Genomic DNA, 14044 nt, shown 5'->3' with positions numbered 1-14044 from the left:
CGGCGGGCGATGCGGGACCCGAGCTCAGGCCGCAGCCCGAAGGAGGAGGGGGCAGAGGGGACAGGGGTTGCGAGAGCTTCCAGGGAAAGGAGAGGATGAGGGAAGCACCACTAGGGCAAACTCCCAGTCTTAAGTACGCGGCGCCTGGGGCTGTCGTGCGCACCCGCAACCCGCGCACTTAGCGGGCGCTCGGCGACTGGAAAGTGACCAAAGGCTGGCGGGAGCCGACCTCGCGCGGCTCGACCCTCCTCCGGGCGACGGGAGCGGCCAGGGCGCCCGCGGCATCTGCCGACTCACCGTTTCCCCGCTCGCAAGAAGCGTTTCTTGCCCCATGGCCGCGTCTCCCCGGCCTGGAGGGGTCGCCAAGCGCGCGGCCACCAGCTCCCGAGTGCGCCAGGCCCCGCCGGCCCCGCGCCCAGCCTCAACCCGCCTCCGGCTCCAGCCCGCGCGGGTCGGCGCCCGCAACTCGGAGAGCCCGAGCGCGGGAAGGCGCTGGGGGCGGCCTCGTGGCCGGGTAACCGCGGGGCGCATCTGCATCGGGGACACGTCGGGCCGCGCCCAGCCCGCAGGCCGGGGGCGAGCGAGACTTGATCTTACCGTCAGGGTGAGACCACGGTCTCCTGGTCTAAAAGGAAAGAGAGCATGGTGTGAAGTTCTGAAACAAACTTGCAGAAACAAACAGAAAAAATAAAAAAGAAACAGGGCAGAAGAAGAGGGAGAAAGTGACTAGAAAAGAGAGAACCTAACGAAAAGGACGGGAGGGGAGAGGAGGAGAAAGCTGGCTGCCGCCGGGGCGCTCGGGCAGCCGGGCCGGGGCGGGGGTGCCCGCCCTGCCGGGTTTGCGGCCCCCGGGCGCGCGAGCCTCAGCTCAGAGCCGCGCCCGGGCGCAGCGCCGCCTCGGGGACCGCGGCCCGGCGGCCGCCCCCGCCCCGCCACCGCCGCCCGCAGCGCCCAGAGCCGGCCCCAACGCGGCCGCCCCGCTCCCGGCCCAGGGAGACGCAATCGAGCCCGCAGCGCATCGATGCGCCGCCGCCCGCGCCGCTCGGGCTCCGGCTCTCGCGCCGCCGCCGCCGCCCGGGGGTCGCCCCACTGAGCCCCGGCCCACTCGCACTCCCGCCGCCGCCCGTGAGTGACCAGCGTCGCCCCGCCGCCGACGCAGCCTGGCCAGCGCCCCCTCCCTGCGGCCCGCCCCGCGCCTTGGCGACCCCAATCACCCAATCAATAATCAATCCCCCAGTCCAGTACTGCCGGCGGGCTGGGCACGGGGCGCGGCGTGGTGGCCCCTCCTGGGGGCGCTCTGGGCGGGGGATGGGCCTGGGAGCCCGATTTCCTCCTCCCGCCCCTGTCCCGCCTTCGCCTGTGTTGCGCCTAGGGTGGGGGTCGCGGCCCGGAGCCCGCGGCGAGGGGCGGGGTGGAGGGACCCTGATCGTCCCAAAGTCAGGAGAGGAAACTTGAAGACGCCTCCTCCCGCACCGACCCCCAGGACCAGCCCAGGAAAGTTTGCCCCGGGAAAAAAATCGGGGGAAGTGGCGGCGGCGGGTCCCGGGGGAGGAGCCCGAGTGGCGCGGGGTCCGGGGGTGCCCCTGCCGCCCCAGCTCGCGGCTGCCTCCCCCTCGGAGGGCGAGGGCGCCCGCCTGCGGGCCTGGCATCCCCTCCCTGGGGGACGCGGGCGGCCGGGCCCGCGCCCCGGCCTTTGGGCGCGCGGGCGGAGAGGAGTGCGGGCCGAGCGGGCAGCGGGGGGCGGCCGGGGGCGGACGCGGGTCGAGAAGGGGTGGGTGGGGGGAGCGCGCGCCCGGGACGGGCTCGGCGGGACCGGCGCCACTCCCCTGCATGTGCGCTCGGGGCGGGGGCGCAGGGGCGGCACCCGTGTCCCCGGACTGGGCGGGGGTCCTGGGCCGGCCGGGGGCTGGGGGCGGGGGCGCGGCGCCCCCGCGGGCGGGCGAGTGACACGATCATCTCCTTTTCCTTTAAGCTTGCCTGTTGCCGTCGCCGCCGCTCCAGCCGCGCCGCGGGCAGAAGACTGGACCGCTGCGCCCCGGGCCGCGGCAGCGGCTGCGCGTCCCCCCGGATGCCGTGACCCCCCAGCCTGGGGGCGGGGGCCGGGGCAAGACCAGCCCGGGCTGCTCCCGCGCTCCTCCCCCCACGTCTCTGCCCGCCCTCTCCCCCTCTCCCCACCCCCAGCCCCGAACCCCGCGCACCTCGTCTGGGGACGGGGCGGGGGGGGGCAGGGCCGCCGCTCCTCCCCGCCCCCTCCTCCTCCGGCCTCTGGAGCGATTTGTCAAACTTCCCATTCCGCCGGCAGCGCGGTCCTCCTCCTCCTCCTCCTCCTCTGCTTCCTCCTCCCCCCGCGCTCCTCCCTCCCCGCGCCTCCCTCGCCCGCCCTCCTTCTTCCCTCCGCACGTTCGGGGTTCGCGGCGGAGCGCGGCGAGGGGGGGACGCGAGAGCCGGGGCGCAGCAGCATCCTGCGGGCGGCCGCTCTCCGGGGGGGAGGCTGAGAGCAGGCCCGCCTCGCCCCCCCGCGGCCCGCCGCCCCTCCCTCCCTCTGCTCGGCCGGCAGCGGCGGCGGCGGCGGCGGTGGCAGTCGCCGGAGAAGCATCATGCCGAGGAGGAAGCAGCAGGCGCCCCGGCGCGCAGCAGGTACGAGCGGCTTCCCCTTCCTCCTCTCCTCCTCCTCCTCTTCCTCTCCTCGCCCTGCGCCTCTGGCAGGCGGCGACCCCGCTCGTCGCCCCACTCTTTGCCCCTCTCCCTGTGCCCGCACAGAGTAACTCCCGGCGCCCGGCTCAGGCGCTGCTCCCGTGTTTGGGTGCGTGCGCCCGGCTCAGGCACCGGCGCCCCCGGACGCCCCGCCGCGCTCTGCCCTCTCCCCTCTCGCGCCCACTCGGGGAACCGCTCTAGGGTGAACCGAGCCGTGCTGGGTCCCTGCCCCCTCAGTGCTCTGGCCCCAGAGGGGATAGGAAGCAGCCGTCGTCTGCCTCTTTCCGTGGGGGGCAGACGGGGTCACCTGAGTTCCCCGGGACACCTTCCGTGTCCTCCCGCGGCCGGCCGGCGGGGGACAGCCGGGTGTCTGCCCGGGAGGCGAGAGCGAGCGAGCGAGCGAGCCGGGCTCTTCGGCCACCTTACTGCTAATCCGATTGAGTCTTTATTTATTGGGCCCAAACTGGGCACAGCGGTGGAAACCAGAGCGCAAGGGGTCTGGGTATTGTCAGATGACTGTCAAGTCAGTGCTGGATGCTGGCGTTGCCTTCACCCCTGTTGGAGCTCGCTGGCCCTCACCCCTCCTGCTGCTGCTCCCACCCTCATCTCCTCTAGCACTTAGTTCTGGGACACGTCTGAGTACTTTTTTGTTCCTCCTTTTTTTTCTTTTTCTTTTTCCTTTCTTTCTTTCTTTTTTTTCCCCTTTTAACCAGGAATGTCAACTCCTTTTTAGACTGAGCCAGTTTTGTTTTTGTTTTTTTTTTTTTTTGGAAAAAGCATCACTGAAAACAAAACAAAAACCACACACATAACATTATTTTGCAATAATGTCGGTTGGGGGCACGTTGCCTGGAAGAAGGGTTTCTGGCCCATTGCCACCCTTGATTTGATGACTGATTGATCGCCCGTCATGCTGCTGCCTTTGATCTATTCATTCCCAATAAACATCAATAAATCACTTGCAGTAGTGAGGCCGAGCTCTGTGACGTCAGGAGGGCCCTGTCAGTGCAACTTCGGGGATTTGGGGCAGATTGCGGCGAGGACCACATATGGACGTGATGTATTTTGATATGAGTAACACTCAGATGTGCAGAGGTTCAGATGCTGCCTGGAGGGGAAGGTTATTGGGGAGTTCATTTCTTTTCTTCTCTCTTCCTTTCTTTCACTTCTCTTCTTCTCTCTGGATGTTAGAGGGGAGGGGACAGGGAAGGGTCAGGGCACTGACTGGTGCCCTTCTTGGATAAAGGTGGGCCCATGGTGCCTGAGTGCCCTTAATCTCCATCATGCCAGCGGGCACTGTGGCCAGTGGACCTCACACAGTGGCCGCATTCTGGACTCTAGACCCCTCGCATAGGGTCACAGAGAGGGAATGATATTCTTTCTTCTCCCAGAAATGTACCTGCCTGCCAGTGTCTTAAGAAAAATCTTAGAAAAAAACAGACTTGGTTGAGGGCTTGTGATGCAGGTTTTGCTGTGTCCTCAGTGTTGCCTAAATTTAGAAAGTTTGAGAATCCCAGTAGTGATTGTAGGGAGAGTGCCGCCTCCCAGCTCACCTCCTGGCTGATGCTGTACGCCCATCCCACCTTCTACTTTAAATTCCAAGCTCCAGCAATGAGCTTATCTACCCAAAATAAACTCTGAAACTTTGGAGGAATCCTTCACAAAGTTGGGTAGTAGGAATGTCTTGGGCTTCTTCCAGCCTTTGAAATTTTTTTTTTCTTTCCTTTTTGGATACACATTTTAAGGTATCTGTGTGCCTCAATCAAATGCACCATATGTGATTACATCTTTACATTTGGTTTAGTACTTTCTCTACAGTTCATCTTTTCTCTTGCACCCTGCCAATCTGAGAGACTCTTCTCATTTGATAACTTTCTTCAGAAAATATTAGAGCAGGAGGAAACATGTACTGTTGGTTTTATTTATTTACTTTTTTAAAAAGCAACCTGTTCACTAACCTTTTTTTTTTTTTTTTTCTTTTTTTTGCACCTTTTAAAATGCCAGCCAGGAAATCTCAGGTCAGTTAAGAAAAAATTCATTTATATAAAAACTTGACTGTACGACTAATAGGAGATGGAAGAATGGTTTTGCTCTATCAAAATGACCCGTCAAAACGACTTTGTTTCATATTTGATTTAATTGTCTCTCTTCTGACAGGCACATTCATCAATAGCTTAATGGTCAATCAGAAGTTGGCAGCGTGAGTGCTTTCTTTCTTTCCCATACCCTGGTTTTGGATTTAGTTTATCAGAATGCCTCTGCCTAATGGACGTGTGGAGGAGGGGGTGGAGGATGGCTGGAGAGCTACTTATTTAAGAAGAGTGCAGGAAAAAAAAACCTGCACATTTAGGCTGGTGATAAGTATGCACAGGCCAGTAAGTGAGCGGTGTGAGGTTTTTTTTTTGTTTGTGTGTTTGCATGGACAAGAAACTTCCCATTTTTTCCTCCTTTTTTTTAGTTCTCACAACTGCCAGTGAGAAGGCTCGTGCCTGCTTTTGTGGCATGCTGGGAGTGAGGGCACATTGATCGCTTTGTAGGGGAGAGTGGGAGAGAGAAAGATGTCTGCGGATTGGTAACTGGAAATCCAGTCCCCAGCAACCTTGAGAAGACTCGAGAATTTTTTTCCCCCCTCCAAACTGAAAGGTCCGCTCAGCCATAAAAAAAGAAAAGTTGTTTTGCCAGCTTCATTAGTGTTCACCTAATTAGCTGTAAACCTGATGGATTCCTGACAGCTTTAATGATTGGAGATGACAAGCTCGACGCAGTGTCATCCAGCAGAATTAGGTTTGCAGCTAGTTTGATGTAATCAAGTTGATATTACACAGTCCTGGCTGCCTTTAGTTGTGCATTAACTCAATTTTCTGCTGCAGGTGACAAATGGGCTTTGGTACCTGGATAATCATGTCATAGGAATTAGGGCCCTTTTAATGGTCTGGGGTAGAATAACAACCACAAAAGGCCGAGAGCTGTGTGAAGTGTGCAGACACAGCACACAGGTGCACACGCTCTTTCCATCCAGGCCGAGTGTCACACTGCTCTCCGGAAGGCCAAAACAGCCTCCATGAATCCTTGAAAAGACATATTTCTGTACTTTAGGATATTTTTTTTGATAGAAATCATGCATAGCTTAGTGTCTTTTCTCAGAGAGGGAGAGAGCTTTCTTCACCTGCCGAAGAGAAACCTGGGTGGGAGTTTCTGTTTTTTGAAACCGGGGATGTCCAGGGGTGGTGTGTTTGTGCTGGACAGATGCTGCGGCCCGGAGAAGGTCAGAGGTGTGGGGTTAGGGAAGGACAGTGTCCTTCAGGCAAAATGACCATTATTCCTCGCATAAAATATGACTCTCACCTGTCTGTTGTGTTTGTTTTTGAACAAGTAGTTTCTGAAAAAAAAAACCAGAAAAAATTTAGTGTAATACTTACTAGCAGATAATATTTTGTCCATTCGTATTAATTTTCTGGAGGAAAATGTGAAATCATAAAAGGCCATTGCCTAATCTTCTAAAAAAAGAAGAATCCTCAATGAACAACAACTTGCCAGTGACCTTGTGAGTTTTATTTGTTGAAAGAAAATACCCTTCCATGGAGTTCTTAGGTGGTAGCCTGGTGAGGGTGAATCACCAAGCATCCTGCCTTCTGTGAAAGTGACTTGGGCCCCTTGGGGCCTGCTGGTGTCACAGAACACGGCAGATCCCCACGGAACAGGCAGAGGGGTTTCGCGTTGCCAGCAGACACGGGCGTGCCCGAGAGGTGGCCCACCTGGTGGCGTCCAGAGAGCGCCTTCCTGAGTCTGGTCCACACATCCGGCAGATCCAGAGAGGAGCTTTTCCCTTCTCTTGGAAGCACATGGAGCTTTCAGAAGGGCATTTCGGCATCAGCCTTGGGAATTTATTTGCTCTCAAACCTGCCACGTATTTCTCCTTTGCACAGGTGTTCTATCTACTCTGTAGCAAGGGGGCAAAATGACTGGTTCTGACCATTCTGTGAACCGCCCCCCATTTCCTATGAAATGAGAGGAACAATGCAGATTTTAAAAAGGAAAATCAGGAAGACGAAGGAGAAAAACAAAGGGGATGAGGACAAGGCTATTCCCCTGGACATGCATACGGGGAAGAGAATCTTCCAGAATCAGCTGCTGTGGCCCCCATTATCTTGACAACTGTCAGTTAGGGCTTCAGTGCTCTCCAGGGCCACACTTGATTGTGAGCGGTTGATGTTGTCATTTTGTTCTCAGTTTTGCCTTGAGCGCGCTCATAAACGGGAGCCGGGTAGTCAATAACTGATGTATCAGCAGTTATCCCCGAAATTGCCTCACAAGTCTGCATTTTCCCTCTTTTTGCTAAAGATTGTTTTGCAAAGTGATTAAAATGAAAGGTGACTGCTCAGGGCCGTGGGAAATGCGGCGAAACCCAGGTGAGTTCACAGAAGGAAAACTGTTCCTTTATCCCTGCCCCTCTGCTTCAGGGATTTCTGGAAGGAGAAGGATCCACCTTCTTCAGGGCAAAGTGCCTGGGCCTCTTTGGGTGCTCGCTGCCTCTCCCGCACACGTGTGGTGGCAGAGCCAGGCGGGGCGACGGCTGCAACACGCAAGCAGGCAGGGAAGCAGGAGGGAGAGGAGTCGGGAAGTCCCTGGTCCGGGTGTGCAACAGCCATGTTTAATCCGATCATGCCAGCAGTTCACAGTTATTCCAAGTGCAGTTTGGGAGGCTTTCCTGCCGGCCCATTTTTATTCCTGCCTGTCACTGGACTGACTGTAAAAATAGCTTTGGTCTTGTAGTAGATTAAAAAAAAAATAATAAAAATAAAATAAAGTAGGGCGTGTGTCTACCCTTGTGTGTTAGTGTCTAGCTCAGTTAGGGTGGTGAGTCTTTCAAATAAGCTGTTTTGTTCACACCCCTGTAGCATCACCCCATGGAGGGAAACAGGACAAAAGAGAACAGTGGTATTACTTACCCTAAACCCTCTCAGGTGTTCACTGTTTCTGTGTGTGTGTTTTAGTTAGGCTCCAAATTGTGGTTTCTCTGTCTGAAGTTAAAAATGAAAGGTGAATACAGTATATTGTATTTAGTAACAATGATATGGACTGGTACATCCAGACAGATAATGTGCAGCTGTAATTAGACTCAATAGACAGGCAGTCATTTTTAAATTCTTTGACACATGCATAAAATAGTCATATAATAAGATAAGATGACAATTTTATGTTAGGTTGATAAAGTGTCCCGATACATGCATTTAAATGTCTGTAAGCCTTTTTTAAAAAAAATCCAGACAGATTAATTCTAGTTTCCAGTATTTGCAGTTAGTCATTAAATTAATTTTTTAAATCCTACTAAACAATGACTATCAATATGCTTTTTCTCCCCTCTTTCTGGATTTTTTTTTAAACGTGAATTGTTAAGGAATGCATACACAGACTTAGTAGCTTTTCCTAATTTTTCCACATTTGTAGAAATTTACGTTAGATGTGGACTTAAAAATTCAGGTCACTATGAGTAGAACAACACTATGCATTTTTGGAAGTATAAAAAAAAGACAATAATAGAACATAATCTGCTTATGACCACTTGCCTGAACAACTGTCATACTGGAGGTTTCAAAATCTTTATTGAAAAGATTACATAGTGTCCTTGACCAAATACTGAATGTTTCATAAGCCCCATTTTAAAAAGAAGACATTTGTAGCACATACATTTAGTTTGATCAGCATTTAGATTCTTGGGTTTAATCACTTTCAATTCTGTAAATTATTTTAGTATTTCAACAACAGGGCAAGAGATGTACTGGTGGGGCGGGGGGGGGGGGGGGACGAGTTTCACTAAAGGTCACGTTACCTGGACCTTTCGTTCATCTCCTCACTGTATTTTCTCAGATATGCAAAGGTGTGGCTCTTGAAGAATAATTTAGATTTGTTTGGGCTTAATGATAAATTATTAATTCATACTGTCAGGACACATGTTATTAATTATGACTGTGTTTTCTTCATCCAGAACAGCTGTTGGGAAAACAGGGGTACGTTCCTCGGGAGGGAGGGCACCAAGGCAAGAAACTTACTAACTCCTTGTCGTCGTATTCCTGGGTACCCTGGCATTGAGGATAAAGGATTACAGGGATGGGGTGTAGGGGACAGAGAACCCTGTAATTACAGACCACGTTGGCCACTGGCAAATGCTAACTCATGTGCATTTTTTTTAAAACACAAGCCTAACTCTCAATGCACTGAGTCCACTTGTGATACCTGCTTTATTCCGAAGCCAGTTTTGTATTGGCTGATCTACATTCCACCAATTTCTCTTGGTTTTTTTTTTTTTTTTTCTCTTCCTTCTTCTTCCTCCGTGGTAGGCCAGAAGGTCATGTTCACAAGTTTATAGTAGCAGAGAACAGAATACTCAGAATGCTTGTTTGTTTTCTAAACTGGAACCCATCCTTCATGGAGAGCTAAGGGCTGCTTGGTAATGTACGTGAAATGACTCAAATTCATTTACTTTTGATTTTCCATCCTCATCATTAAATCTAGTCCTATGTATTCAGTTTCCTCTGAGTTCTTTGAGAAATGCATGTTGCATAAAATAGGCAATTTTTAATGAACAATTTAATGTAAATGGGTTTTGAATTTAAATTAATATTAATGAAGCCTTGAGTGAATTTATTTTGCATACGTAAAGACTTGTAAGCCTTTCACCCATGTGCTTTCTCCTTTATGTGGTAACATTGGTTGGGTGGATTAACCAGCACCTTTAAACGATTTACATTTAAAAAAATTAAATTGATTTTATATGTCCACTAGTGCCGGCATATTATTAAGCAAAAGCGTTACTTCATTTTAAGAAAATATACCTCATTTCCTATAAACCTCTCAGTTTCCCCGCTCTGAAAGCTGCTGTGGGTTTGGCATTGCTGCTGGAGAAGATACATCCCAACAATAGTTCCTACAATCAAGATGTTTTCTTTCTTTGGCTTACCTCTAATACATTATGTATCTAGAGTGATGGGAAGTTCTGTAATTAATTCTGTTAGATGTAATTGCTATAATCACTTTGATGTTACACATAATAAAGGTAATATGGTAAGCATATAAAAAATATAAACACCTTATTGTAATAGGCCTGCTAAAATTCCTTCTCGTCAAGTCTGGCTTATAGACAAGTGTCCCTGACTATTTTTGGTCATAGGTGACAATTTATTCGAGCTGTGTTCATTGATATTCCAGAGGAGAGGCATTTATTGGAAAAGATGGGCCTTGGCTTGGAGGGGTCTCCAAGCTGGTTGCCTAGGAATCTTAATGCCGGTTTTTCTGAAAGATGTGGCTAATTAATAAAAGGTGACCATTATCTTCTGTAGACCAAAGAGGCACACACGTCAGAAGTGGCTGTGGAATAAGGGGAGCGTGTGGCGCAGGAGAGGGTGAGGGGCTGGGAGAATGATAGGGTTCAGATCAAAGGAAGTGCTGTTCTGTGGGTTTTCTCATGGTGTGGGATTGTGGGAAGTGCCCTGTGCGTGCGTGTGCGTGTGTGTGTGTGTGTGTGTGTGTGTGAGAGAGAGAGAGAGAGAGAGAGAGAATGCAGGCATGTGTTTATGTGTAAGCAGAGAAGGCCACCTTCCTGTAGCAGTGCAATAAGGGAAATAAAATGCATAATATTTGCTACATTGTTATTATCCTGCACCTTTCGTGGGGGCGGCTGGAGGCGGTGCCTAACTGTTGCATGACACGATGTTGCTTGCTGGCCTGAAACCTGAGTGGTGTTTGAGACCCCCACCCATCCTGGATCCAGACCACCGCAGGACATCAGGGGAGTTTGCCTGAGACCCCAAGCACACAATGCTTGTGGGGTGTTTCTGAACACATGCAAATTATTCTTTGCCAGTGCAGCTTGCACGAGGTGGGGGTGTGGGGGAAGCGGAAACTTACCATCTCATGTTCTCCAGAGACCGTGCGGTCCCAGCAGCCCGGGGGGGCTGTTAAACACCCACAGCGAGCTGTACCCCGTCCCCGCTGTGACGGAGGTCTGGAGGCCCTGTGACCCAGTGTCGGCGTCAGTTCCCCACACCTGTGTTGTATTTTCTGATGTGTTGCGAGTGATCGTGTGCAGACATGAAATAGGAGCGTGTGTGTGTGAGGAGAGGATGCTGAAGTGTCTTTGGAGGAAGAGAAAGGTGTGTGAAGGTGATTGAGAGATGGAAGGTGAGCACGGTGGTGCCCTGGCCTGTGCCCAGGGCCTGTGGAGCCAGGTCTGGCTGCCAGCGTCACTCGGCTGGGTGCAGACCGGCTGGGGAGGCAGGGCCTGCCTCCTGGCCCTTGAGCCTGCGGCCTCCTGACTGCCAGGTGAGCAGGGGGCAGGAGGAGGAGGAGGAGGAGGAAGAGGAGGAGGAGAGGGTCCTGGCCTGGGCTGCAGATCAGACAGGCAGCCACCAGCCCTCTCGCAGGGACCCCAGTCTGGGTTTGATGGCCAGCGTGATAAAAGGTCCGAGAACTCCGTAGGCCCCAGTAATCAGGGCCCGTGCTGACATCCTTCTCAACTTTGACAGCTTCTTCCTTTTCTCTCCTCACTGCCAGGGCTTTCTCAACTGAATTTCCCCGCCCTCCCTCTCCCCTCCCTGCCTGCCGCCCACCCCTTCCCTCCCTCTCCTTTCTGTGTGTGTTGTTTCTCCCGTTTCATGTTCTTGATCAGTCTCAGATGCTGGGAATTATTTTTTTCCGGGCGGGAGGGGGAGTGTTGCTTTAGGTTTGTGGGCTGGGCAGGTGTGAGAGGAAGTCTGTGTTTTTTTTTTTTTCTTTTTTTTTTTGTACTGTAGGCCTGTTGCTAATTAATGTTCCTCCATAAGATTCTGTCGGAGTTGAGTAATGTTTTTGATCTTTATGCCTGATAACTGCATACTTAATGAGATTTCAAAGCTGTGAGTGCAGCTCCCTACAATTATTGACAGATGCCTTTTCTTTGCCATTGGGTTCAGCTTCATAAATCCTGGAGCCGTAATGAGGTTCAGCGGTGCCACCCTGGCAGTGAGCTAATGAAAGGGGGAGGGCGCAGTGCTCATGGCTGTCTGACACATTTTTTTCCTTTAAAATTTACTATGCAGATGTCAAGCTGTGGGACGATTACTTCAAACATGCTAATTTTTATCTTGCTTTTGTGTCAGCCCTTTGCCATTAAAAAATAAATAAATAAAAGGACTAACCTGAGACTCCATCTCTTTCTTTTTTTTTTAAAGTCACATTTTTTTTTTTTTTTAATAACCCGTAGTGTGTGACTGCTGGGGACCTTGACACGCGTGTGGCCTTTTGCGGGTATCTAGCGACAAACTGTGTTTGGGTCTTTTATTTTTTTTCCTCCCGCTCTCCCCACCGCCACCACCCCGCCACGGGAAGGGCAGGGGGAGGACAGAGTGCCGTCCCCCAGGCCGCCGTCAGCCTGCCCTAAGTGTGCACTTGGAACGTCGGAGAATTCATTTCAGAGTTCTGAAACTAAATCCTGGTGGAGAAGAGCTGCACCGTGCCAAACAGTCGATTTCCTTTTCAGCAGAGTCATACATCACTGACCCACCCTTCCCTCCTGACAGAATGACATATGTCATTTATCATATGGGCCCCGGCCAGACAGCAGGGAGGGGAGGGAAGCCCAGCTCCATGTGACGCTGTCTCCTCCTCCTCGCGGTGCCGCACCGTGGGGCTCGCAGGAGAGAGCACTGCTGATCTGGCAAGCGGGAGAGGGAGGCAAGAGCAAGGCAGGGGCCAGGGGAGGCGAGAGCCCGCTCTGGACGGCTGTCTGCGTGTGCGGCATGGCGGGCACGGGGTTGGCAGGGGCGCGGGAGAGGTTATGTTTTTTCCTATTATCTGCTAAACCGTGCTGTTCCGCCTTTGACGCTCTCCTGACTTTTCCCCTCCGCGCTCCTTTTTTCTCTTTTCCCTGCTTTTTTTTTTCCTCTTTAGTGGGGGGGGGGGAGGAAAAAAAGGAAGGCTGACAGCTATCATTCAAGCCTCCCCGGCTCGCGAGGGGTGGTGCAAATGAATCTCAGGGCTCCTGGCTTCGCATGATTCAAACGTGCGTTATTGAAGATGGATGTTCCTTAAAAAAAGATTGATGGTGGATGCCGGGCTCCGGGTACCATTTATCATTTTGAATATTATTTAGACTTGCCGTGTAAACCTGTAACTCGAGAGCTGGACGAGCTGGGGCAGGGCAGAGGCCTGTGTGTGCTTCTGTCGATTGGCCTTGGGCTCTCATTGCCGCTGGCCGGACACAAACCTCCCATTGACAATAGAGAAGACGCCCCCCCCCCCACCCAAATAAAAAAAGGTTGAGGGGAGGAAGGTTTTAATTTTGAATAATTTCCAAGGACACAGGGAAAAATGAAGTCTCTGTGATTTACACTAAAGCTAAGAGGCAACTTTCTCTCTCCCTCTCTCCCTCTCTCTCTCTGTCTTCCCTCATAGAGGCCGTCACGTACAAAACATTAAAATATAAACAGAGCTGTAGTTGCTGAAGCCAGAACCCTTGTCTGATTTTTTTAAACTCTGTGTCATGCTTTTTTTTCAAATCTGTATCTGAAAAGCTTAGCACAATATAACTATTAAAAAAAAATTCTGGTTGGCGTGGTTAGTAGTGTGAGAATGAAGAGACGTAAAGACTTCCAGGTCTGGGGAATATTTCAGATAAAAAAAAATGATCTCTTGCGGCTCCCTGCCCTTGCTCTCGGCAGCGTCCTCCCCTTTGTGTCTGCACCCTGTCCCCCTCAGGGGGCCCCAGCCGACCCCCGGACTGATGTGGACAGCTGTTTGCAGGCCCTGCCAGTTAGTGCCTTCTGGGCCTTTTGCACCACTGAGCCCTGTGCTCCAGGGCACCCCACCTACTGGAGGTATTTAGGGACGCAGCCTGGCTTACGATGGAGCCCCCAGCTGCCTGGAGGATCCTGCACCCTCTCCTGCCGCAGAGCCCTTGTGGCCTGGTTCCCTGGTGGGAAAAGGAAAAACAGAAGACAGACTCTGCTGGCCTTCCTCCTCCTCTGCCTCCTCTGCTAGGAGAGCCCCGATAGTCACATTTAATTGGCAGAGACTATATTAGATATGTGTCTTTATTTGGGTTTGCTAATTAAATATAAGGCTTCTAGTAAGACTCATGGTGTGGACATTAATTTTAAAATAGGATGGGAGAGAAAGTTAGACCAGAAGAGTTTTTTAATCTAAAAGAAGTGACAATGTAGAATTTGTGAAAGGGCTGAGTGTTGGTATCTCGCTGTTTCTGGGACAAACTTTTCCCTGACGTGTAAAAAGCCTGCGTGTGCCATGGACAGGAAAAAATGGAAATGCTCCTGATGTACTCACTGATTCCACGCAGCTGTGTGTGTGTGTGTGTGTG

The 14044-nt window shown here is 52.1% G+C and overlaps 1 protein-coding gene across 1 annotated transcript in view; it reads left to right on the top strand.

Annotated features, from left to right (window-relative positions):
- The first annotated feature begins 2384 nt into the window (after positions 1-2384).
- Positions 2385-14044, top strand: part of TSHZ3 (teashirt zinc finger homeobox 3) — a 67945-nt gene continuing 56285 nt past the window's right edge. The window contains exon 1 of the mRNA XM_069458161.1: positions 2385-2637. Coding sequence (XP_069314262.1) covers positions 2598-2637 — 40 coding nt within the window. The 5' untranslated portion in view covers positions 2385-2597. The remainder of the gene's footprint in view (positions 2638-14044) is intronic.

This window comes from Eulemur rufifrons, chromosome 24 (assembly GCF_041146395.1).
Source record: "Eulemur rufifrons isolate Redbay chromosome 24, OSU_ERuf_1, whole genome shotgun sequence".
Taxonomy (NCBI): Eukaryota; Metazoa; Chordata; class Mammalia; order Primates; family Lemuridae; genus Eulemur; species Eulemur rufifrons.
The sequence above is the reverse complement of the archived record's forward strand: the minus strand, read 5'-3'. Positions and strand labels throughout refer to the sequence as shown.